Below are 24790 nucleotides of genomic sequence, written 5' to 3'. Positions count from 1 at the left end.
TTGTTATAATAACATGCATTTTCCCATACATATCAGCTTTTTACAGGCCACTCAAATCCTGACAGATAAAATAAACTCCCACGCTACACTGTTATTACACCACTGAATATTATTTTTCACTTATGAAAAATGCCACATTATGTAAGTTCAGTGTGTTTTAAATGCCATTTCATGTTGTTATTGCGATTTACTTGGAAAAGCTCAAAAGTAAAATAGTTTTTTCTCTCTTCGCAGATTCTCAGAGCGTTGTGGTTCCAGGCTCTACCCCGGATGGAGAGATCTTTTTCTGCTGATTCGGCCCCCTCTTCATCTTCCACTATCCCACAATGCCTCCATGCAGGGCTGCTGGTCTCTGGTTGTGGACTTGTAAACCAGAGTTAGAAGCACATACCTATGGTCCCGATGGGCGTCAGGCCTGTACAGGAAGTTTAAACGGATTGTTTCCTGTGACTTGATTTTCAGCGGCCAGCATACTGCACAGTGCCTTCCATCCCTCACATACACCTATGAACAGGAGCAGGGACCTGGAGCACGAGTTTAGGGAACAGTACATGTCAGATAAACCCACTTTCTCACACACAGACGTCCTGTGAAAATTAAAATAGATTTCTAACAGCAAGTGGAATCACGCAGAGACGCAGCTGGCTTTCCAATGACAGCAAAAGTCAGTTTCTGAAGGACATTTGACTAATGAAGATACTAATAATCAAAGTGAGTGAACTCAAATTGCAGTTTGCAATGCAGTGACTTAAGTCTCTACATATTTCCATCCTTTTCCTTTCAAACCCTGTCATGTTACAATGTGCCTCACTGATACTGGACCAGACTTGGTTTAAATACAGTCTTTTAAAAAGGTCGCAAAATACTTTTTATGAATAGAAAGGGATGCTTTGGAAAACAATTGAGTAAGCACGACAGAAATGAAAGTGCAAAAGAGTGTAACAAATATTGTCTTTTTTTAATTTATTGTTTTTAATCACATTTCCATCCCTAAATGACTGAAAATTCATGTTTCACTGAAAAAAAAACAAGTTTTGTTGTGACTAAAGGCTTCACAAACCCCACAGAAGTTTTTTTTTTCTTCTTATAAACCTCAATGCAATTTTAATCCTTAGCACTTTATAAGCACATGTCGAGTGGGAAAAAAATGGCTGGCTTTAAAACGAGACAATCGATCAGCTCCACTTAACTGGTAAACGGCCTCCTTTGTACGTGCAAGGTTTTATTTGATAATCTTTTACTGTACCATATGAATGTTATGTAAATTTGTTAAACCAAACACAAAGCTAGCTTTCATATTAAGCTAAGAAAAGAGCGGGTGTTTTCAACTGCAGTATTTTTTTTCTAAGATTATTAAACACAATTTGAACGAGATGATTCAGCTTTATATAGGCTAACAAATTCAAGTTGGTGTTAGCAACAAAGTATCGCAGTTCTACGCTCAAGCCAGAAATGTCGATTTGACAGGCCAATGTGGTAAAATGTATGATGAATATACAATGTGTTGGTGTATTAAACGCTTGGTTTGTACCCTCAAATAACTAGATTTTAGTCAGTCAAAGCCCTCGCCTGCTGGCCAGGCTAACCGTTCTGTTGAACATAAGGAAATATTTTAAGAAAGGGGAAATTGTGCAGATAAAAAGTGTTAATTTAAGCTTTCTGCTCTGTTTTTATTTTCTTGCCATTAAACTTCTACCTAACACGCCTCTCTAATGCATAGAGTGATGAATGTCTCATAATTCATTTATCGATCAGCTCCCTCTGATCTCTTGGGATATAATTCATACATCCCAGAGATTTTTATTATCCGTCAGCATATTCCCACAGCTGCTTACTATGACATTCTGCATGCTGGTATGTTATGGTGCTAAACTGAGAATCGAAATGCCTTAACCAACAGAGGGTGCTGTGGCGATATTCAAACGCTGTCATTTCCTTTGTCTCTCCTGAAGCGTAACACACTTCAAACTTACAAAACGCATTGTTTTGTTGTATAATTGAGCTTTAACTAACCTTAAATATTCCCCACATCCTGCAGTGTTTGCCAAGTCCTTTTTATCGCCAAATCTTCCTTCAAGGAAACAATATAACTCAAAATGAATTATTACTAGCACAATTAAAGCTACTCGGAAGTCTATTGGCTGCCATGAGAAATGCACTAAAAAATAATCCAAATCGTCACGTTAATGCAAATCAAATGCATGTCTGCTTCACGCAATAGACCCTTATGTGAACACTGTATTAATTTTCATTTTTCACAAGTTAAATTGATTGTTCTGCTGACACAACATTTAAAATACATTTGTCAAAAAATAAAGTTTTGTTAAAGCTACTCTGGGCTTTTCCCCTCAGCCTCGTTTTCATTCACGAAAAAATTCAACTTGGCGTCTACCATCTTTAGGTCTGTGGTTACAAAGAGGTACCATATTTTCGTGTCAAATTTAGTGTAAAAAAAGGGGCAAAATACCACAAATTCTGTAAATATCTGTAATGTAAAAAAATGTATTGTAAAAGTATTAATTATGGATTTTCTTTTTGTGTTTTGATTTAAAAGCTTTTTATAACTAGCTTTATCAGCATTCTCTGTGTTGGAGAGATTAAAAATGTACATTAAAAAAATCTTAATAAAAAAACTATGTACATCAGTCCAGTGTTCATGTTTATTTTTTACTCCGATCGATAGATAGATAGGTAGATAGATGGGTAGATAGATAGATAGATAGATAGATAGATAGATGGATAGATGGATAGATAGATAGATGGGTAGGTAGGTGTGTGTGTGTGTGTGTGTATAGTTAACATTCGAAGTGGATCAAAAAAGTTCATCAAAGTTGTCCTAAGACAAGAACGGGTATTGTTTTGGATTTAGGACAACTTTGATGAAAGGTTTTGATCCACTTCAAATGTTGACTACTATATACATACACAGTAGCCTATATATATATATATATATACATATATACACACATACATATATATATATATATATATATATATATATATATATATATACAAATATTTTGTTATATATATATGCCCACTATGCCTCCAGATGTATCAGATTTCAAAGTTATTGAGGTAAGATTAAGCCTAAATTGTCAGATTGGAGCCAGCTGTTCAGAAGCCATGCTTGTGGAGCACCTGTTGCTACTTTCTCTTCCTCTTGTCTGGTCCAGCTCAAGGTTTCCTGGCGGCGGACACCACCATGAGTCCGTTTGTCCTGCTTTGAGTTAAGCGACTGCCTTCTAAATGTGCTTTTTCTCTCATGAGGTTGGTTGGATGTGTTTGAAGGGGGGCCGTGGCATCTTACCCCATTGGACTCCATTGACTTTGCCTTTGTTCCTGTTGCCAAGCTACCGTGCTCTTTTGGCAAACACAAAGGTAGGAAACAGTGCTTGAAGGTAATGCTAAGCTGAAAAAAACTAATTCCTTGTCAAATTAAAGACTGGATGTTCATTTTTCTGCTTGTTTACAAGGTGATTTTATCCAGCCCTGGAGGAATATTCTCATCTTTATCCAGATAACTTAAATCCAAGTCTTGGTGGCTTTAGCTAGTGATACACTTTTTGTTTTGTTTTTTCTTTTCTATTGGGAGTTGCTCTTAAAACAGTAAAGAAGGTTAGATATCTCATTGGTTTTTCCAGTTTTGTCTCCTGCATTATGACCTTTTCTAGAACTTGCCATACGTCAGCTCCCAGTAATGCAATGTTTTGTATTTGTGAATGATACCTGGTCATTGTTACCCTCACTACCTGGTCATTGTTATCCCGTTTTGTCTATCTGTTGATTGGGTTTTGCTGTACCATCTCTCTTTCTCTTGCTTTCCAAAGAGAACAAAGGATCCACATGTAACCTAGAGAAACCTGAGCCTTTGTTGTGTGCTGACAGTCCATGTATAAATATCAGTTGTATGTCAGGGAGAACAATAGCTCTGTGCTGCTGGTGTTTTCCGATACGTGAAGGACTTTGGCCTTTTATGCGCCTAGAAGAACGGCGTTCATGAAATTGTTGTTGGGTTTCCTTGGGATACGGTTGTGCTGGCTATCTGGTGTTTTCCATTCACATGTGACATCTCACTTTGTCTGGAGATTCTAGCATCCACCCCGATACAGAGTTTAATAAAGCTGTTAGAGAAAGCGATGGGACATTTCATTAGGTCCACTCGAGACTGCCATTCAATGAGCAAGAAAGTGTTGATGTATTAGGATATTTCTGTAAATCTACTTAGTGATACTATTAGAGCACTTGACATGGTTGTTCTTGAGGTCATGTAGAGGTTTAATGGTCTGACTCATCATGGTCTGCTTTTACTGTTGTTGAAATCCACAGAAACATGTCAAGTGTAATTTAATATAATGCTGTGTGTGTATATATGTGTGTGTGTGTGTGTGTGTGTGTGTCAGAGATTTACAGTCACTGCAGTCATCAGCACCCATGTTTACAAGATCACAATCACCTGCATTCTGATTCCCCGCACCTGCTGCAGCTAATCTAGCTCCACTATATCTGCACACTCTCCACACTCCTTCCTCGTCCTGTCTACCGTTCACATAACTGAACCAAGCCTGACCCTATTGACAGTTACCTGTGTGTTTCCCTACCTTAGTCGTTCCTGTGATCTCCACCATTCCTGATGTTCCCTGCGATTAATACAAAGGACTGTTACTGCCATGAAGCCATCTGGATCCACTCTGACTTTGTTCTACTCACCCACTGTCACCATCAGTTTCTCTCCTCTGTGTCTTACCCCTGCTTGACCTCTGTGTCTCCTAGCCTGTATCGTGACTGTGTGTGTGTGTGTGTGTGTGTGTGTGTGTGTGTGTATATACTACCCTCCAAAAGTGTGGTTTTGGACGATATCAGCATAAATCCTTATTTTTTGGTGCAAATGCATTAAAGTAATGACATTATCATTGAAGACCAGCAATAATAATTTTCAAATGTCAAAGTCAGACATGCCCCTTTGCCAGCTGTGATGCCTGGTTACTGGTTTAAACTTGGCCCAGGTTTTTAAAAGATTTTTGGGTCAGCACACCTTAATAGATTCAACAATTGATTGCCAATTCAAAGTCAATGTTTGAATAAACTGACAGCTCGGATGCCCAGATTATGCAGAGCTGTAATAGCTGCTTATGGTGGATATTTTGATGAATCGAAAATTTTAGTTTTTTTTCCATGTATAAACTGTTTGTAATAAAATATGTTTTCGTAGCTTGTGTTGTCCAGTGCACAATTATCACAAATTAAAAAGGATTCATGCCAATATTGTCCAAAACCCCACTTTTCTATGGCGTTTCCAAACTTTTGGAGGGCAGTGTATATGTATATGTGTATATGTATATATATATGTGTATGTGTATATGTTTTTTTTTTTTTAAAAGTTGTATGAAACAAAAATGATTGAAGTACATGTTACTAGAAAATACTATTTATAAGTCTTTCCACTTCAAAATTTCACATTCAATTCAAAGTGTTACTAGCCTTTTCTTTATAATTAATTGTGAAATTTACTAGTAACTTCTGAGTGAAAATTCAGTGTGAAACGCATATTAATAATTTAAACATCTTTTTATTTACTTAGTAGCTTGGGTTGGTTCTTAGAACACAATTAACTGTGTTTGATTTAGACTGTCTTATTTTTCAGATGAATGACTGTTCGATGGTTTTGTTTTACGATGAGTCGTTTAACTAGCCGGACAGGCCTTGTAAAACCGCCAGCTTGTATATCAACGCGATCCTTCGCTCTCGGTTCCGTTTATCTTTCTCATGCTGCCCCGCGTGTCCGTCTATCTCTCCATCTGTGGTTGTGTATTGTAGCACTCGATCACTGTCTGAGGTGCTGCAGTGAGGGAGGATGCGTCTCATTCGTCTGTCTCCCCCCAGCCAGCGGTCCTGATGAGAGAGACTGCGGTGTTTACGCTTCATCATTCGGTTTCCTTCCGCCCCTTGGCTCTCATCAGCTGTAATCGTATTTCACCTGCTACCTTAAATCAGGAAGCCTCTGCTGTGCCTCACTGCTGGGTTTTGTTGCAGTTCTTCACTCTATTTGCAGTCATTGTTCTTGGAGGAGGACAGACAAGAAAAAAGAAATCAATCATGCTTTTTACACATTTTTCTAATAAGGTGAATTAGGAATAACGGGACATTCCAATTTTTACCTCCTACCAATATGTGACAGCAAATTACAAGGAAGCTTAAGAAAAAATGCCCAATTTCCTATTATCCTACTATTAATTTATTAATTTATAATTTATTAATAGTAGTGTCATTTATTGACAATTTTAAGTCCCCCACCCCTCAAAGCAATCATAACTAATTGTTAACCAGTATTCACCTTTCAATAGCAGATTGCCTACTGATAAATTTGAACATAACTTTTTTTTTATACAATATTTTTGGTCCATGATAGCACACGTACATCACGGCGACATCTATTTGACATCTGCAAAACATTTTTTAGAGTGTTTTCTCATCTGCAATATGTCTATAGGATGTTCTCTATCAGATGTCAAATAGACATTTATTAGAGGTCTTAAAGATGTTTATGATTTAGAATGTATGTAAGACTGACATCTTACAGACGTCTGTCAGATGTTTGTATACAGTAGATGCTTTCCAGATCAAGTGATCTTTAACAGACATCTTGCAGACATATGTACTCTATCTGGGGTAAGTTATTAGTAAACTAATTATTGCATTATCCATTGACAGTGCAGTTGTTAGATTTTGTGGCGCTTCTATGAATTGGCCATGCAATCATTGTAATCAGACATTGCTGAAAACCTCAAAATGGTGAACTATTAGCACATTTATCAGTGTAGTTTTTCAAAGTCAAACTGTTTTTAACTTGTCACAGCATATTACCAAGTTGAGACTTTGTTTCATGTCAAAAGTAACTTGCTCTGTCTTGTCTGACGGCGCGTTGTCATTTCCTCTTTGCTCTGAGATGCATTTTTAACTGTGTGAGAACGTGTGGCGTGAGAGTGGCATGGTTTGTCAGACGTAGCAACAGTAACTAAGGAGGGGCGGGTCTTTGTGAAGGGTCATCACGATTAATTTTGTTATTTTAAACTGCATGCTAAATAGTCTTTAATAGTTTCACACTACTTAATTATTAGCCAACCTTCCAGAAAGCGGAACTGTGTTAAAAATCAAATGGTTACCCTATAAATGCCTTCCACAGTTTTGGACAATCCCTTGATAATTTGCTCTCTGGTGCTTTATATATGTATTATTCTTTTCCATTTAAAGCAGACCGTGAATATTGCAACACCCACATAGCGTGAGGAGTCCGAACGACTAGCTCTGACTGCCTGACCCATCCTGACTGGCATCCAAACCGAGCCAAAAACTACCGAGAATAAAGAGGCGGAGAAATCTCTCTCTCCTCTTACAGGAAAGGAAGCTATTATACAAAAATCTTCTCTCAGCCAGGGCCACAATAAAACCCAACGGTAAGACATACGGTGGATGGGGCAGTATTGTTCCCTGGCCCCCTCTCTCTATTATGGCTGTCAGCCGCTCTCTTTTAATGTGCCTGTTTTGAGGGAGATTAGAGCTGGGTGATGGGGGGCGTTTGGCCGGTCGTTCTGGGTTCTTTGAGAAGCTTCTGTGTGGTGATTGTGAGCGCTGGGCTATTCCATTAGTGTCAGGATGACTGGGTCCTCGCTGAAACAGCCACACAGAGCTCGGCTTCTCTAGTCAGCAAGCAGGAAATTTCAATTGGACCGGCGGCCCTGTCACAAAGGATCAAACAGCGGGTCCGCTCTGCCATTAATGCTGGGAAGAATGCAATGACCCAGTCTGTGCTCGTCTCGAGGCGAAAGCAGAGGACTTCATCTGCATATCTCCAGTCTGTGATGGTATGCAGGGGTATAAAAGCCTTGAACAATTGTAATTCTGGTTCATTTGGGTCTATTTTAGTTATGTCTGTTTTTGCTTGTATATGAAACATTTCTATCTCTCAGAAATCATTTCACACAGCCGACAGGTCTAGATATTTAGCATGCCAAATATTTCACGGGAATTTCAAGATTTTCTCAGATCACATCTTTGATAATTCACACTGCGTGACTGTCACTCGTGTAAGATTTGCAGATTTGCCTCCGATTTCATTTGTCGGAATTGCATTTATCGGTGATTTCGCAAAACCTGTCAGCAAGAGAAAATCGGGGCTAAAATGTAGTGTGAACTCGGCTTAACAAAAAAGAACCAAAAAGAACTGTTCTAGTTGCGCTGTATGCTTTTGATTCACTAAAAAGATCTGGCTTATAAGTAGGGTGACCATAGGCTACTGGCCATTTTTACGGGACGTAGCCTTGCCAGGATTTCTATATTGCCTAAAATATCCAGGTTTTGGCTGTTTGCACTGTGGAGATTGATCATTGTATGTCATTATTTCACGAGAGCTATAGAGAGCAGAGCAATGCTTTCAGAAAATCTAAAATGGCGCCGCTGATGGCAGCTATTGTGCGTTGCTCTTCAGTGTTCATATTGTTTTTGTTTGTTTCCTGTTTTTTGTTTTTCAAATAAGATCAGTTTTACCAGGGATGATCTGCTGAACATTCGGCAGAACACACCACAAAATCTTCTACCGGTTTTTGATTTTTCAGACGTTTTGCTGGACATTGTAGTTGGTGGAGCCGTAGCTCTGGTCAAACGCTACAGGAGGAGGCGCAGACGGGGAAAGCGAGCCGGCGCTCGTGAAACTTCGTCAGCGCGGATTTCGAACGGCGTTACCTAGCATCCAGTTGGGGAATCTCCGCTCTCTACCCAACAAAATGGACAAACTCCTTCTGCTCTCCCGGACAAACAACGACTTTTCTAACTCTGCTGCTCTGTGTTTCACGGAAACCTGGCTGAATGGCGACATACCGGACAGCGCGATTCATCTGCCTAATTACCAGCTGATCAGAGCAGATCGGGACACGGAATCAACGGGGAAATCGCGCGGCGGCGGGACGTGCTTTTACATCAATGAGAGGTGGTGTACAGATGTAACTGTGTTGAAGATGTGCTGCTCAGATCTAGAAACGCTCTTCATTAACTGCAAGCCGTTCTATTCACCGCGGGAGTTCTGCTCGTTCATTCTCGTGAGTGTCTACATTCCACCGCAAGCGCACGTGAGCACAGCGTCACAGAAACTTGCTGATCTGATCACAGAGAGTGAGCAACAACACCCGGACTCTGTTTTAATCATTCTCGGGGACTTTAATAAAGCAAATCTCTCCCGTGAACTGCCAAAATACAGACAGCACATCACATGTCCCACCAGAGACAGTAATATATTGGATCACTGTTATACAACAATAACGGACACATCACTCGGTTCCACGAGCAGCTTTAGGACTCTCTGATCACTGTTTGATTCATCTTATTCCATCCTACAGGCAGAAACTTAAGTCTGCAAAGCCTGTATTAAGATCTGTTAAAGGATGGACTAACGAAACAGAGCGTGATCTACAAGCCTGTTTCGACCTGACTGATTGGACTGTTTTTGAAGCTGCGGCAAATGATCTGGACGAGCTCACAGAGACTGTAACATCTTATATCAGTTTCTGTGAGGACATGTGCATTCCTACCAGGACTCATCTATTCTACAACAATGACAAACCATGGTTCACTGCCAAACTCAGACAGCTCCGTCAGGCCAAAGAAGATGCTCACAGAAAGGGGGATAAAGTCTTGTACAAACAGGCCAAATACACTCTGGAAAAGGAGATCAGAGTGGCAAAGAGGAATTATTCTGACAAGCTCAGGAACAAATTCTCTTCCAGTGATCCTGCTTCAGTGTGGTTAGGATTGAAGGACATCACCAGCTACAAAACACCACCCCCCCAGCACTCTGGAGAATCAACACCTGGCAACGACTTAAACAAGTTCTTTTTTCGTTTTGAACGATCACCCCACACCCGCCCAGAACACCCCTCCACACAACCATTCACACCTCCAGCAACCCCTCTCTCCCCCACACCTACAATTCAAATCAGCGAAGATGATGTGTGCCAGGTCTTCAGGAAGAAGGAAAGCACCTGGTCCAGATGGTGTCACCAGCCTGCCTGAAAATCTGTGCTGATCAGCTGGCCCCCATCTTCACACAGATCTTCAATAGATCACTGGAGCTGTGTGAAGTCCCCTCATGCTTCAAACGCTCCACCATCATCCCCGTCCCAAAGAAACCCCATATTACTGGACTTAATGACTACAGACCTGTTTGTGGACTTCAGCTCTGCTTTTAAGACCATTATCACGGAAACCCTTCAAAATAAACTAACTCAGCTCTCTGTCCCCACCTCCGTCTGCCAGTGGATCAACAGCTTCCTGACAGACAGACAGCAGTTAGTAAAGCTTGGCAAATTCACATCCAGCACTTGAACCATCAGCACTGGAGCTCCTCAGGGCTGCGTTCTCTCCCCACTGCTCTTCTCCCTCTACACCAACGACTGCACATCCAAAGACCCCTCTGTCAAGCTCCTGAAGTTTGCAGATGACACCACACTGATTGGCCTCATCCAGGACGGTGACGAGTCTGCTTACAGACAGGAGGTTAAGGAGCTGGCTGTCTGGTGCAGTCTCAACAACCTGGAGCTTAACACGCTCAAAACTGTGGAGATGATCGTGGACTTCAGGAGAAACCCCCCTGCTCTCCCCCCACTCACCATCATGAACAGCACTGTGACTGCAGTGGAGTCATTCAGATTCCTGGGCACCACCATCTCTCAGGACCTGAAGTGGGATATTCACATTGACTCCATTGTCAGGAAGGCCCAGCAGAGGTTGTACTTTCTTCGCCAGCTGAGGAAGTTCAACCTGCCACAGGACTTACTGAAACAGTTCTACCCCACCATCATTGAATCCATCCTCTGCACCTCAATAACTGTCTGGTTCAGCTCAGCTACCAAATCTGACCTCAGAAGACTACGGAGGGTAGTCCGGACTGCTGAGCGAATCATTGGTACAACCCTCCCCACTCTCCAAGAACTGTACTTATCCAGAGTGAGCAAAAGGGCTGGCAAAATCACTCTGGACCCCTCACATCCAGCACACAACCTCTTTGAACTGTTACCGTCTGGTCGACGCTACAGAGCTCTGAGCACCAGAACGACCAGACACAGGAACAGTTTCTTCCCTCAGTCAATACATCTCATGAACACTCAATAAATAAACGTGGAACACACAACTAATTCATTATCCATTCACCACACTCACTTATTTTATTTTTATTTTTCTCATTTCTAATTTTCACATACTTGACCTGTACATACATAGTCGCCTATATTATATATTGTGTATTTTTTATATTATTTTTTTTTTTGCTGCTTTGTACATTGGTTATTGGCTATTTCTTGTTATTTAGTTTTTTTATTACCTGTGTCCTGTCCTGCTACTGTCTTTCTGTTGCACTGTGGAGCTTCTGTCACTACAACAAATTCCTTGTATGTGTAAACATACTTGGCCAATAAAGCTCATTCTGATTCTGATTCTGAGAACGCTCTTGCGGTACTTTGGTGTCATACAATGATCGGTGTGCAGCTTCAAGTCGAAAGAACGAACAAACACGTGTGCGTATTTGCATCACTTTGATCGTTCTCACCTTCTTACGTGCCACGATTGGTCGAATATGTACAATACCTGCATGTTATTGGTCAAACAACTACTTTCCCGTAATGGTACATATAGCCACCCTACTCATAAGTCATTTGTTTCTGAGTCGGTTTACAGTGTTCACATTGTAGAACTGGTTCAGTAGAGTAATTTGTTTTAGAAACGGAGAACATTGTTTGCCTTGTATGTTTTTGACTCACCAAAAAGAACCAGCCCAAGAGTTATATATTTGTAAATCGGACCACACCAAACTAGCTTTAGATCAAAAGAACCGGCTATTATTTTGAGCTATTTTGCTGTGACATTGAAACTTCAATACAAGTGGTGGCACTATAGAACAGGAGAGAATGTGTACTTCATTGGAGTACTTTTTGAAACTGAATATTTGTTCTCTTCCTACTTGTACACCTGTATTTTTATGTAGACCTCCAAAGTACGCAACTAGTTGTCCATTTTGTTTGCAAGAAATCATATTACACTCCTAAAAGAATTTTGATAGACATTTAAGTGAACCTTGTATTTGACAAAATCCATCATATGGTGTAAACATTTAATGTTAATGTCATTCTTCTTAGTGATAAATGTTTTTATCTGGGTCAAAGTCAAAGCTGAATTTGTCTTGTTCGTTTGGTGAAGCACCTGTGGGTAAACACTTTTGAGAATGTAGAATATGAAATGTTTTGCTTGGCATGATTTAAGTGCTTCCTTTTGGGCAAGGCTCCATGGTTACAAGGCTGTTGACACTCAATAGCTGATGTGTCTGTGAGCCGGCAATCTTCTCGCTGACAGCTGCTTGGCAAATACCACTATGTACTGAGAAATGGGACGGGAAGAGTGACAAAAAAGGTAGTGAGAAGAGATAGTTGTTGAAACTAGGATCAGTTTAAGTAAATGGCTTGCAAAGTGTAGCCTCGTGTACAACACTTTTTGCAATTGCTTTGCCTGGATATTCCTAAAAAGTGAAATTCTGTATTTTATTCACCCTCATGTCACTCCAAAACTTTATTTGCTTGCTTGCTTGCTTTTCTTTGGAACAGAAGAGGTGAATTTTTAAAGAATATCCAGGCCTTTTTTGTAATAAAATGAGGGCTGAAACTTTCAGGCATCAAAAAGGATGCAAAAACACATTAAAAGTGGTTCATAGAACTCAAACGCTGGATTTAAAATCTTCTGAAGTAATATGAGATGTTTGTGTGTGTGGAACAGAAGAAAGTAATAGTTCACACAGAAAATAAAAATTCTGTCATTAATTATTTACCGTCATGTGGTTCCAAACCCGTAAGACCTTTTGTTAATCTTCAGAACAAAAATTAAGCAATTTTTTTTTATGAAATCCAACAGCTTTCTGACCCTGCATAGACAGCAATGAAACAAAAGTTTCTTGGCCCAGTGAATAGTAAGAACATCATTAAAATAGTCCATGTGACATTAGTGGTTCAACCTTAATTTTATGAAGCTACGAGAATACTTTTTGTGCACAAAGAAAATAAAATATAATGACTTTATTCATCCATTTCTTCTCTTCCATGTCAGTTTCCACCGCCAGTCCTTACTACCTTTTTGGCCCATAAAACATTTGGTTCCATTGCTGTCTAAGCAGGGTCTGAAAGCTCTTCAGGATTGATTCATCAAAAATATGTTTTTCAAAGGGCTTACGGGTTTGGAGCAACATGGGGATGAGTGATAAATAAAGTTGAACCTGAATCAAATCATTCTGATATGAACTGATTCATCCAAACATTTAAATTGAAAAGAACTTGTTCATGAATCAGATTTTGTTACTTCTCTTCTACATCTAGAGTGGATTTCAAGCTTTTCAGTGATTTGTCACTACTTTCATTATGCTGTTTTGTTATTTTGGACCTTGATATCCCCAGTCCAATTTTAGTACAGTGTATTGAAAATAATGGTAAGGATATTCTTCAAAATTTACTACTGCTTTGACACAATCTATATTGTATAAAGTGCAAAATAAACCAACTAAAGACTTTGAATATGAAGAGCTCAGTGTCTGAAGATTTGATATCCCGTTCCTCAAGGAGGAGAATGTCATAATGAGGATCCATTAGGAAAACGAAATACCTATGCTTACAGACTTGACAAAGACCTCTTTTACAAGACCCTCAAAGCTAGTGGAAGAATAATGGTTTGACTGTGAGGGGAACCTCTGTGCTTTACCATTGCCATTCTCCGTGTTCCTCTTCCCTTCCAGAGTCTACGCCTCCACAAGTCCTTTCAAATGCTAATTTATATAGGAGACAGGGTAACGTCCAAGCTCAAACTCTTGTTGTAGATCCTTTCTCTGACCGGTAATCATTCAGAGGCCCTTTTTGGGACCGAGACAGTGATGCCAGAAGGCCAACAAACTCTTTCCTTTACAGGAAACAATCTGCATAGAAAATGTAACCTTCAGAGACACCGGAGAAAGGAAAGGTGAGAAAGGTATAGCTGATGACTCAAAGCACACGCTCACAGCTCAGCTCGGCTCTGCCTGGCTGCCCCCGTAGACCCTGAAGAGTACAGCTTGTCTTGTGACAGGTGCTATTCCCCACGGGACCCGGGCCAAGGAGGCTGCGTGGTCTGTAATGCAGTACGGAAAGTGCTCATTAATGGTAAAGTATTTCTGAAACTGCAGCATGAATTCTTCAGAAGATTATTCATGCACCATAAGAAGTGTTAAATGTTAATTGTGTTGAACTTTTAGAGGATATCGAGTGTTTTGAGGAGGCCAGAGGGTTCACATCCACGGCACAGGGTGGCTCTTGAGGCAGCTTAGCTCTGGGATGGCTGCTGTGTTGTACAGTACTGTCTGAAAATAGCACTTCGTGTTTTTAATCCCTTCCACTTGACTGGACCTCTTCTGCCTGGCTCGAGCTAAAGAAAGGCTTTTAGAACATTTTAAGTGCATCTGAAGCCATGCATTTATAGATTCTTTGCAAAAAGCATGCTCTATGCTACTGAGTGAACTGCTAGTCTAAAGTAACATTGTCTGAAAGTGCAGCCAAACAGTGTACTTAGAATATGTACTTTTTTAACTTTGTGATATACTGCAAGCAATATGTGAGCAATCTCACTCTCGGGGGAAGAAAGGTGCAAAGCTGTCACTGGGGCAGTATCCTAAAGTAAAAAAGCTAAAAGGTACATCTTCATACCTTATTTTAACAGTTTGGTACCTTTTATTTTGAGAGTATACTGCATGCGGTTTGTTTTTCAATTCTGCTCCTGCAGAACCCCCAGCGCTGCACATTTTCAGTGTTTGGCTTAGAGAATCACTGACATAATGAGATTAAAACCCAGATAATGTCCATCGGATGCCACAGAAACGTTTGCCCAGAGAGACCTTACCTCGCAATTATACAATCTCTCTCTGTCTCCTGATCACAATCTTGAGCAGCATGTTACTTTGATTGTGAACGAGACGCCTAACAAATTGCTGCCAATAGCTTTTTTGTTAATTAGGTTCAAATTGACAAAAGTGGAGGAGATCACATTTAAAAATCAAGCATGCCAGCTGCATCTGGCTTGTCGACCTCATCAAAGTCAGATAAGAGACGCCCATTTTCTCTACAATGAAATGGAGCGTCTGATCATGCCAGAGAGGCTTGTGGCTTCAGGGCTCTGAGTAATTAAGCTAGCTAATAGTGTGTAACTAATTAGGATGATAGTTCATTCTTGCGGACTCTTTTCACAAAGCAAACAATGGCGCAGTGTCTGCGACAAGCTCGTCTTTTCATGTCAGGTCTGCTTTTGTCTTTGCACTGGATTTGTTGCTGTCTCTTCAACAGCTTCCAGTACAGAACATCCTCACTCTTGTAAAAACTCTAAACTCAAGATGTGGTCCACTGGTTTTCGAGAGCCCGTTGGCAGGGAAAACACTACTAGCATTCAAATTTTCGACAGATTATATATTACACATTGTTTGTCATGTCCCTGCCAACTGATTGACAAATGTTAATGTACCTTCACACGAGGCTGGCTGCAGTCTTCCCTCTCTCATTCCCCATCATCCCGTTTAGAGAGGAGGTGACGGGGAGGTAATTGAAGCGGGAAGAGTTATTCTGCTAACCGCTGAAGTGTGGCGAGGACTTTCAGAGGCTGCCACAAGAGGCTATTATGTCATGTCGTGTTTCTGTGCTGCCAGCTATCACGCTGACGGCTTCAAAAATGAAAGAAACTGAAGGGAAAAAAGACCTCAGTCTCACTGACCTTCATATATATCAAGTCAACTGAATGATTTTGCTCAGTGGGAAGCCTTGTGATTTTGCAATGTAGAGCTCATTAGCTGCATGTTCTTCATTATCTTGAGTTTTGCTTTTTGAATGCTGAATGAAATTTCAGCCCAATTTGTGCTTTGAAAAAAAAACTGTACAATTGACCCTTCAAAAAGACCCCCCCCCCCCTTCATTACTGTTATGTCTGCAGTGAAAAATACATCATGAGTAAAGAGGAAACTGACAACACGCCAACAGACAAGACAGAGCAGGTTACTTTTGGTAATGAACAAAGTCTCAGCTTTCAAATTTTGTCTTTTTAAAAAAAATTTTTTTTTAAAGAAATTCAAACAATAAATACTGTTTTGTACTCTTTAATGTGTTTTTATTTTAGTTATGATTTATTTACGTTCACTTATTCTATTTATTTTATTTAATTCACTAATTTTATTTGCCTTTTCCCTTTTTTTTACGTATTAATTATTTTATTAATCTATCTAATTGTTTAGCCTACCACTTATTTATTCTTATTGTTATTTATTAATTACCAATTTAATTAACTTGTTTAATATATTTTATATATGTGTATATATGTGTGTATATGTGTATATATGTATGTATATATGTGTATATATATGTATATGTGTGTGTGAATAATTTATTATACATATATTTTATTGATCTTTTTCTTAAAATCCTAATAGTAATAATTTATAACTTATTTTTATTAACTTATTAATTTACTTTTTTTTAATTTTATTTTTGTACAGTTTGCTTCTTTATTTACTTGTATCTATGTTATTCCTATTTATTCATTTTTATTTAGTCAGTCACTGAATATGCTTGTAAATACATCAATACATTGCCATGCTTTTCCCATGCAAGGTCTTATGGGTAATTTTTCCAGTATCTTCCAGTTTCTACTAGTAAGATGTTTTGTTTTGAAGAATTCTGTGTTAACATAGGCATACTTTTTGAATCAGTTTGAGTTAGGTTGTCTTTGGCTTCTAAATTCAGCACAATTTTTGCAATTTTTGTAATTAATGGAAAATATGACAATTTTATTACATTTTTTTTATCACAAAATATTTAATTACATTTTACAACAAAAAAAGTACAATATGCAGAGACAGAACAATCTTGATAATACGTTAATTCAACTTTTTTTTTTAAGTTGTAAAGCAAAAGAATCCACCAAAAGTATTGTTTAATCTTGATTTAAGCTATTTTCTAATGTTTCGTGCATTGTAGACAGCACTAGTCATTATTTCTGTGTCTAATGATCAGTCAGGGATCGGATATCAGCTGCAAATCCAGGCATCAGAGGAGGAGGGAAACTGAGCTGTGTGTTCAGACAGATTCAACACTGGAAAGTCCTTTACTGCAGTTGAGTCATGCAGAAGCGCATCACAGACAAAAGAACAAATGCGCTGCATACTTTTATTAGCAGCGCGCCACAGGCCGTCTGCTAGTGCTTAATGATGGGAGCAGATGCTAATCAGCAGGAATGTCTCTGCGAGCGCAGGGATCAGTGCTTCATTGATCAGTCACATAACACGGACTCAATGCTCTCCTCTCATTTGCCAATACGTCACCGATCTGTTTGTGCCTGCAGCCTTTGAAAACCAATAAGAGGGTCAATGGCGAATGAGATCGCCTTCCAGCCATTCACATGATACACCTCATTAGCCACATTACATCATGCACAACAGAGAGGGTTGGCCAGTACGTACAGTAGTGCATTTATTTATTTCACTGTGTATCTTTTTGCTTTGTATATTCATTTGACATTCTTGTTTTTAAAAAAAAGTACTCAAAAGAAAGAGGCTGCTGTCTCAGCCATTCACTTCATGTTCACATGCATGGACATGGTCACACATGTTCAGGAAAATAAAATGAGGAGCAGTGCACATGCATCCAGACATCAAACACGGGCAAGTCTCTTTAATAAATCAGATGTGCACACAGTCAGAGCTGAAAAAGACGGCTGAATAAAAGTTCAACTATAACGAAACGACTTCTTTGAAGTAGTAAATGTACCGTGACAGTCGATTTCAGATCTTTGAGTTTCTTTGTCTGTCTTGAAGGGAAAAGTTCACCTCAAAATGAAAACGTTCATGCATTTATGCACAGTCATGTCTTTCAAACCTGTTCCTTTTTGAAAAAGTCATACTGGTTTGGAATGACATAGGGGTCAGTAAACGATGGCATTTCCATAAAAATGGCATTTCATTTTTGAATTAACTGTTCCTTTTGTTTGGTTATTTAGATAATAAGGTTTAGGTTGTCTTTGTTGAAATGAGCTCAGTTCAGTTTACTGCAGCTGCAATACAAAGCTTTCTTGCTATGTGCCAAGAAAAACAAAAAAAAGGTATTAGATGATTATTTAAAAACTTAATAGTAGTAGTAGTAGTAATAGTAAAAATCATTTTTAATTATTTATATGCGGGGGGGGGGGGGGGTGGTATTACTATCCCCATTATTATATTAATGCTATTATACTTATAGTTACACAAATGTATTAATTATATTATTAATATATAATGTAATATTTATAATATTATTGCTAATTATACTTTTTAATGTATTAATATTAATTAATATAACATTTATTATATTTATGAATATTAATATCAGTATCATTATATTATTGATATTATGCTTACAATAAAAATGCAGTTAAAATGCTATTTATAGATATAATTACAAATTATTATTATTATTATTAAATGACAATTGTAATTATATTTAATGTTTTATATTATAGCAATAACAAAGAAAACATTCAACTTTGTTTATAAGTATTCTAGTTGTTGTTAGCAGGTCTGGTTTTGCTCTTGGTATCACCTTACTGTCATGAAGTGACTGGTCTCCAGCAGACTGGATGCTGTGAGGTCAGGCTGAACTCCAGCCGTCTGCTACATGAAGCTGCAGAACGTATGCTGTTTCGGGGTCGGTTTTGCCTCCTAGATTAAAATGATGCAAATCAGCCTGGGCAGGTTGGAGAGCCTGATCCTGGATCAGCAACCCTGCAATGAGATTAATGTGTGATACGGATCCAGGCCCTCGAGGGAGGCTGTCCTGATAGCTGCATCAAGTTGGCTCGGGGCTCTGCAGATGAGTCATAATGCAGCAAACATCAGCATGGATCTCTGATTCTTTCATTTGGCTCAGTCAAGGCAAAAATCACTCAAATCTCCTTAGGTCCGTTTGAATTACATTAGGGATTGCTGACTCAGTGGGATTTGGTTTCAGATCTGTCCCGCTCCTTTGGTCAGGGAGCCTAAATTTACAAATTACACCACGATTGGTAATGGACTACAGATTTTGATCTCGAGCAACGGGGCTTCCCAGGTGACCACCATTATAGTTGCTGTGGAGGTTTGAAAGTCCCTTATGCTCAAAAAAGTAATTATTTCAAACTTTTGAGTGTATTTTTCTATTGGTAAGATTTCTTGAGTGTCTTTTTTGTCTTCCATATTGATTTTGAAGTGCTCTGGGGCGGGAACAGGCGCTGTGATGCTCTGAGAGCAAGCGTGAAAGCTTCATTGTTTTTGTGTGTAAATTGCGTCTTTAAAAATGCATGAATGAGATATTGCCTGCCGATCCTGCGGGATTCATGGTAAAAGCCCTTGGAGGCTCATCCCGTCAGGTGGATGCTCATTTCCGGCATTGACAGCATTTCAGTTTGACAGCAGAGATGTGTGAAGGCCACAGCGGGCCCTTAGGCCCCTCAAACCAGACGCTTCACTCTTACACCACCTGCACACGCGTGATTCCTCAAAAGGCTCAAAGCACCCACTGTCGCCTCACCACAGCACTATTATGACTCTGTCCTGTAATTACAGCACAATCCACAATGTCTGCATTGCATATTTGAGATGTAGAGTGATGTAATGTAAAAGTTGGTATTCAGTGTGTGTGTAAGAAATAAAAAACGTGAACTGTAGATAGAGGAAGTTGAAATGGGGACTGGACGCACAAACAAATACAAAATATGGAAAGTTCACAAAAACATGCAACTATTTATTTATTTGTTTGTTTGCAGCAGCATGTTTTTATTATTATTATTATTATTATTATTATTACTGTTGCTACTACAACTACTACTGTTTTCATTTGTTGTTGTTGTTGTGATTATTTATTTTATTTTATTTTAAGCCTTATTACTATCATCATCATCATCATAAATACTTATTTATTTTTATTTACTTATTTTAGTTAATTATATTAAGCATTATTATTACTAGCATCATCATGATCATCAATATTTATTTAATATATTTTTATTATTTATTATTTTAAGCCCTTATTTTGATTATTATTATTATTATTATTATTATTATTAAACCAGTGTTTTTTGTTGTTGTTATTACCAATGTATATTTATTTATTTACTTACTAACTACTACTGCTGTGTTTTATCTTTCCTCTTTTTTTGTTGGTTTATTGTTTATTTATTTATATTTTAAACATTATTATTATTATTATTATTATTATTACTATCATCATCATAAATATTTATTTATTTTATTTATATTAAGCCTTATTATTACTAACTATATCATCATCATCATCATCATCATCATCATCATCAATATTTATTTGATTTTTTAATTATTTATTTATATTTATTTATTTTAAGCCATTATTATTGAACCAGTGTATTTTTTTTATTACCAATGTATGTTTATTTATTTACTTACTATCTACTACTGCTGTTTATTATTATTATTATTATTATTATTATTATTATTATTATTATTTGTTTGGTGTTGATTGATTGATTTATTGATTGATTTATATTTTAAGCATCGTTATTATTATTATTATTATTATTATTATTATTATTATTATTATTATTATTGAATATATCAGCTCTATATAACAGTAGCAGCTTTGACATGTTCACAATGCATTTTGGTGGAATATAGACCAGTGACAGACTTGTTAAATGATCTGGAAATAAAAACACGTTGACTTCTAAAGGCACTTTTAGTGAAGTAGCTTTGGATAAAAGGATTTGCTGAATGACTTCTTACGAAAGAAACATCATCCATAATTTAAGACAATAAGGATTTGTCCTTTTTACTTTTGTTCTCTGGTTTCTGTCTCTTTGTGTCACTGCAGCAGGCCCATCTGCCCCTCACCACGTCGTCTTTTCACGCTGAGTCTAAGTGTGCTTCACTAGCCACCAAAATAGCTTTGCTTCATATGGTGTGAGGGTTTGAAACCCTCTGCTCATGTCCATGCTCATCTGCTGGCAACCTGGCTTACGTAACTCTCCCTCACGCTCCCAAGACAATAGGAAAGACAGAGCAAACAATGTAAGAAAACAAACGCCTGTCCTACTTTAAAAGAGCAGCGCCGCATTGTGAACGCAGCTCCCTCTCGTCCCCTCGTCTCTCCGGCCCTGTATCCCAATTTGCATATTCATCCTAAATAATTTGTGATATTTAGAATCAGCGCATCCCAGTTGAGAGGATGTTGAATGCAATATGCCAGGCAGGATGGTGCAGTTATTTCCAGTGGGTTCTTGAAATTTGCATCCATGGATGTTTTATAGACCGTTCCAATGCAAGTAAAAATGCATTTTAATAATACATTTTACGTTAACTCCTACAACTGTCACACCCCAGAACTGTTTTTGTTGTGTTTTCATCCCTCATGTGTTTATTGACCCTGTTTCTGTCTCTCTTTGATTAGTTAGTTCACCTGTGTCTTGTTAATAATCCTCATCTGTCTGTCCCTCATTAGCTACCCTATTTAAGTTGTAGTCTGTTCACTGTTTGGTTATCTGGTCTACTGCGTCCCTATGTGTGTCTCCTGCCTGTCTGTTGTGGATTTACCCTCTTGTGGATTTATTAAAAGACTGTTGATGTTCATATTCTTTGTGCGTTCATTCCACCATATCGTGACAACAACCATGACAGCGGTTTTATTTAAAGTAAAATAAAGTATTTTTTCATACTAATGTATTAAATATTGATTCCTTTTTTTTGCTGTATTTTAAAGCAATTAAAATTTAAATACACTTATTTTAAAGCATTTAAATATTAATACAGTACTTCAAAGTTAAAGTTTAAACAACGTTTAGCTGTCAATATGCAGTGCAATTAGTACGATTATTAAACAATTATGAAGTTTGTTTTTATTTTAAAACAATATGTGTGAGAAATGTATTACATATTGACAGCTGTTCTATTTTAATGCATTTCTGAGGTTAAATACAATTATGAAATATAATCTCATAAGTGCATTACATGTTGACAAATACTATAAAATAAAACAAAAATAAAATAGCTGAATGTAATACATTTGTGAGATCTAATAATTGTATTTAATAAAATGCATATCACATTCTGACATACTTTTAAAATAAAACATTTAATAATTTGGCACATTACACACTAATTGCACATCACATATTGACAGCTAATTTTAGTTTAATTGAAGTTATCCAATTGAAACACTTTAAAATAAAATACGTATTTGAAATACAATCTGACTCATGCATAACATATTGACATCTATTTTATTTAATTGTTGCATTTTATTTAAAAATGTTTTAGGGCATAACTAATCACACTTTTAAAAATTGTATATTATATTATTTTATATCTCTTAAGTGGCGTATACATGTCTAACCCTCTGCTATGAAAAAAAGCAGAGGGTTGATACATGCTTTGCCTGTCGGCAGACATACAGATGATATCAGGGGCCAGTAATGTTTGGAGCACCTGTAGCGGAGGGCCCTGTATTTACCGACACTGACGGCTCAGACTATGGAATGTTGTGTAAACACTGGAAAGAATCCGGGGGATCCCTTAAACCTGCCAACACCTCAGCTCTCAGCTTGTTTGAGCTTGAAAATATGAAAGGCAATGAATTTTTCAGTTGCTATTTTGCCCTTTAAAGAATCTAGAAACTTCTATTATTGTGGTTGGTTTTCACACTCACTAGATTTCCATAAGTGCAACATCAAGTTTTATTCAACGTGCACATGGAATACAGATTTTTTTTGTTGCTAAATCCTTTCAAAATGTATCTACATAGTTAAAACCCCCAAAAACCTGTTAACCAGCTGAAGACTTTAAAATGAAAAAAAAAATAGCAATTAAACAATTCTGAAATGCATTTTGTTTTAAAGTGTTTTAAAGTAAAATATAATTTTAAAAAAATTTACTTTTTTTTTTTTTATTTGTTTTATTTTAATTTAATATTTATTTTAAATGTTGGTGTTGATTTTTTTTTATTTATTTTTTTATATATATATATAAATAAAAAACAATGCCATAAAATAAATTAATAAAATAAAATACCAAAGTAAAAAAAAAAAATACAAAAATTAAATGAATAAAGTAAAATAAAATAAACAATAAAATAAAGCAGAAAAAAAAACAAATTTCTCAAATTTTATATTATATTGGGAACGATCATATAGAATGTCCCTATAGTGTAATAGCTCTCTGAACAAATAGTTTTGAACAATATTGTTAATTAGTGAGCTCCCAGAATGCACTTGAGCATGAGCAGTTTGTGTGATTTAGAGAATATAGCAAACTTGGTTAGTTTACCATTGCACACTTGTTTGGGGTGAAATGAAATGAACACTTAGTTTTCCTGAAAACAGGGATTTAGATTGACAGCATCCAGAGGAACGGTCCTGACAGTGTTTACCCATAGCTCCATTTCCGTACAAGCGCAAGCGCATGTTTTATGTTGTTTGGTTTTCTCATTTGACTCTAAAGTCCACGTTTGTTGACAGAACACTGACCCGCAGAGTATCCTGTTTTCAGCATTTTTCGCTGTCAGCCTTGACCTGAAACCATTCTGAGTCTTTCTCCACCCCGTTCAGCTTGTAAAACGGACAGCAAAAAATCCGCACATAAAAATGCCTTTTTTGAAATTGGCATTTACATTCTTCTCACAGTCTGTGCTTACAACATGCTTGTGCCAGCTAACTGTTAAAAAACCTTTGAATACAGCTGGATTTGTTGCCCTAAGAAGTAAGTGAACAGCCCTGTCTAGTCATAACCAATGAAATGAGAGATACAAACACATCTTTCAGAAAGTCAGTTCAAAGACTAATTCATGACCTCTGCTTCCCTCAGGGGTGTTTGTGCAATTCTTTGAGTGTGTGTGTGTGTGTAAATGCCGAATACCACAGAGCTTCACGCTGTGTTCAGGCCCTTAAAAGCGGGATAGCGCAGGCTGCTGTCGATGGCATCGCTGGGGAAATTAGCAGCTGATGTCGTGGGCTTATTCTGTCACAGACGTATTGGAGCTAATGGAACATATTGATCTGGCATGTCCGCTTTAATTAAATGTAAATGGGTGATGAGCTAGTGGTATCCATGACGGCTCGGATCACAGAGAGGGTGAATCCAGTGAAGAGTTTATGAATGCTGCTTTGTGCCTGTTTTATCTCGGAGCTCTCATACTGTACGTGTAAATGAGCTGGGCCACTGCCAGCGCTTCTAGGATATGTGTGGGTGGCTGTAATTATAATTGATATTATATAATTAAAGTTGTCTTGTGGACGGGAATGTCTTGCAACATGCTGTTGTCTCTTTCTCTCTCATTTTATAACGCCCAAGAGAGTAAAAATACTGGGCCAGACATATTCAATATATTTTTTCATTGTTGTGGCAGGCATTATAAAATTAATTTGCAAACTTAATGGGAAAAAATTGCATAATGTAATTTAATATAAACGTAATATAATTTTTTACAACAAAAGTTTGGATTTATATTATATTATTATTTTATTTTTATTTTTTTGAAAAGCCTACATTTATTTGGAAAATACAATACATTTTGTGAAATAAAACAAACTATTTAAACTATTTGTTTATATATTTTAATGGAATTTATTCCTTTTTTTTTTTTTTTTACTTTTTTTTTTTTTTTTTTTTTTTAGCAGTCATTACTCCAGTCTTCTGTGTCACATGATCCTTCAGAAATCATTACAT

At 37.6% G+C, this 24790-nt stretch overlaps 1 protein-coding gene across 7 annotated transcripts in view; it reads left to right on the top strand.

Moving 5' to 3' along the window:
- The window catches only part of LOC306868089 (A-kinase anchor protein 13-like), a 78954-nt gene extending 76309 nt beyond the window's left edge, over window positions 1-2645 (top strand). For 5 of the 7 annotated variants that reach the window (XM_079414103.1, XM_079414099.1, XM_079414100.1 and 2 more), the window contains one exon: window positions 235-2644. In XM_079414103.1, the coding sequence (XP_079270229.1) occupies window positions 235-293 (59 nt within the window). In that variant the 3' untranslated portion in view covers window positions 294-2644. Of the gene's footprint in view, window positions 1-234 lie in introns of all 7 variants that reach the window. The other 2 variants (XM_079414102.1, XM_079414101.1) reach the window with 1 other exon arrangement.
- Window positions 2646-24790: the final 22145 nt, after the last annotated feature.

The sequence above is a fragment of the Barbus barbus genome (assembly GCF_936440315.1).
Source record: "Barbus barbus genome assembly, chromosome: 50".
Taxonomy (NCBI): Eukaryota; Metazoa; Chordata; class Actinopteri; order Cypriniformes; family Cyprinidae; genus Barbus; species Barbus barbus.
The sequence above is the reverse complement of the archived record's forward strand: the minus strand, read 5'-3'. Positions and strand labels throughout refer to the sequence as shown.